We start from the raw sequence: 2,186 nt of genomic DNA, 5'->3' as shown, positions 1-2,186 counted from the left end.
ACATGTTAACATACTGAGACTTAGCGCCTGACCTTTTTGTATCGCTCGTATGAGTAGAAGCTCATGGCAGAATAAGGTAACCGATGTACAATTGTCACTAGGTTGCCTTTCCAAAATGCCCCGAAGCCTTCTTCTCGAACAATCCGTGAAGCCTCGTGCCATATACTACACTTCCTTAGTGCTGCAGCATCTGAATGCATACCTGCCACCTGTCGGATCAGTATGTCACAAGCTCGTATAACATATTTTATCATCAATGTGTGGTTAAGTGACACAAATTCAACACTGTTATAGGTTCAGTATTCAGTAACATTTTGACGCAATTGTGATAGCATAACTATGAATAAGGTTTAACTTAGGATGGTGAAACTACACCATAAGAAACTCAACGAAGGGAGTAACAGGGGTACACAGTTCCAGACAACCAGATAAAGTGAGGCACGAATTTATACATCCCATAGAGCACTAAGTCGAGTAAAAAATCAGTAAGTAGAACAGAAATGTGAATCTATTATGGTACTATATCATGATTTTTTAGTTTAAAGAGACTCCATGTTGAAGACAAAAATGCACACTGAGCATGCCAGACACCCAATGAAAGAAGAAATTCTCCCTTCATGCTCACATAACCACATCAATTGCTACACCCCCTTTTTCAGTTCTCGGTTCCTCACTAGATAACAGGGCAGATAGAATCTCACAAATTTAATGGGGGAATCCTTTCTCTCTGGTAAAATCTACTCCCTCCGTTCAATAATATAAGCCTTTTAGCAAGGCTTATATTATGGAACAGAGTGATATCTTGTAAGCACCAATGAAATTATCATAGAATCATGCATAATTCAACAAATGCATCTCCTATTTCTTAATTAGTTGTCGACGGTACTCGTTCAGTATGTGGGTTATATGACACAAATTTAACAATGCTAGGTTCGTTCGCATTTATAGCCAAGGTTTAACTTCAGATGGTCAAACTACACCCGCAAAACTCAACGAAAGGGAGTAACTACGGACCAAATGTGCGGAGTATATGTAAACATTAACGACAATGATAGTTCCTTATTGTCAACCAGTGATAGATAGTTTCGGACAACCGGTTGAGGCAAGGAAAGAATCTATACATCGTATGGAACGAACTAAGTTGAGCATACATAAGAATCTATAACGTTATTAGCAGCGTCAAGTTCTCTTGAAGAGCCTTCATGTTGAAGACCTTTGAAGCACTTCCTCCATGCTCTCACATAGCCACATTAACTGCGACGCCCCAAGGTTTATCCCATGCTTCTCCAGCTCCAAATCCTCACTAGTACATTTAACATGGGATTCCAGTCGTTCGGGGTCAAAATCCTCTCCTAGTACATTTAACCCAGTTCTCTTGAAGAATCTCCATGTTGAAGACTGAAGAAGCACATTCTTCCTCCATGCTCACATATCCACATTAGTTGCCACGCCCTGAGGTTTATCCCACGCTTCTCCAGCTCCCAAATCCTCACTGCATTTAACAGGAGATTCCTTTCTTTTTAGGGGATTTAACAGTGGATTCCATCCTTTCGGGGTCAAAATCCTCTCCTAAGCGCCGACCAAAGCGTCACAGAATCGAGTGAATTGCAGCAAATAGGGGACAGATTCCGCAATTAGTCCCCGCCGGTGCTCTAAATTCGCAGGCGCGACAGCAGAATATCTCCCTCCTCTGAGCTCCCCAATCCGTACGGACAACAACGTGGGACAGCAAAAGGGGGCGAGAACCTCTGTACCTGGAAGAGGATGGTGAGGCGGGCGAGGGGCGCGGTGCAGGTCTTGCTGACGACGCCCGCGAGCCCGCCGGCGGCCAGGTGCGCCGCCGTGCCGATGTGGCGCTGCTGCTGCTCCGGGCGGCGGGCCGCCGCCACGGCAGCCCGGCCGCCGTCGACGACCACGCCGCCCACCCGCGCCTCCGTCTGCATCGGGAGGATAGGGGATTGCGGCGGCTAGGGTTGGGTCGAGCGGGGCGTGCTCGGAGTTGGAAGCGGCGACGGGCGGGGGCGCGTAGCCTGCTCCGCCTCCGCACGTTTATATTTTATAAAATTTTATTACTGTAGATGATGATGGTTTTTCTTGTGGAATTTTATTCAGATGCTTTGGCATCTCCATTGTTTCTTTCTTGGGGCCGGGGTTATATCTTTTCTCTTCGTTGCATCCATGGAAAT

General features: G+C 46.2%; 1 protein-coding gene across 1 annotated transcript; it reads right to left on the bottom strand.

Moving 5' to 3' along the window:
* Nucleotides 1–20: 20 nt before the first annotated feature.
* On the bottom strand, nt 21–1,943 carry LOC124650020 (probable mitochondrial adenine nucleotide transporter BTL3). Its single transcript, XM_047189590.1, has 2 exons — nt 1,755–1,943; nt 21–209 (listed from the first exon to the last, which is right to left on the bottom strand). The coding sequence occupies exons 1-2, from the start codon at nt 1,941–1,943 to the stop codon at nt 21–23; spliced, it is 378 nt and encodes a 125-aa protein (XP_047045546.1).
* Nucleotides 1,944–2,186: the final 243 nt, after the last annotated feature.

The sequence above is a fragment of the Lolium rigidum genome, chromosome 1 (genome assembly GCF_022539505.1).
Source record: "Lolium rigidum isolate FL_2022 chromosome 1, APGP_CSIRO_Lrig_0.1, whole genome shotgun sequence".
Lineage (NCBI taxonomy): Eukaryota > Viridiplantae > Streptophyta > Magnoliopsida > Poales > Poaceae > Lolium > Lolium rigidum.
Note: the sequence above shows the minus strand (reverse complement) of the source record. Positions and strands in the feature narration are given on the sequence as shown.

Coding starts and splice junctions, on each gene's coding strand:
- LOC124650020 (XM_047189590.1), bottom strand. CDS start 1,943: ATGCAGACGGAGGCGCGGGTGGGCGGCGTGGTCGTCGACGGCGGCCGG. Junction 210..1,754: donor GCCTCACCATCCTCTTCCAG/GTACAGAGGTTC, acceptor CTGATCCGACAG/GTGGCAGGTATGCATTCAGA.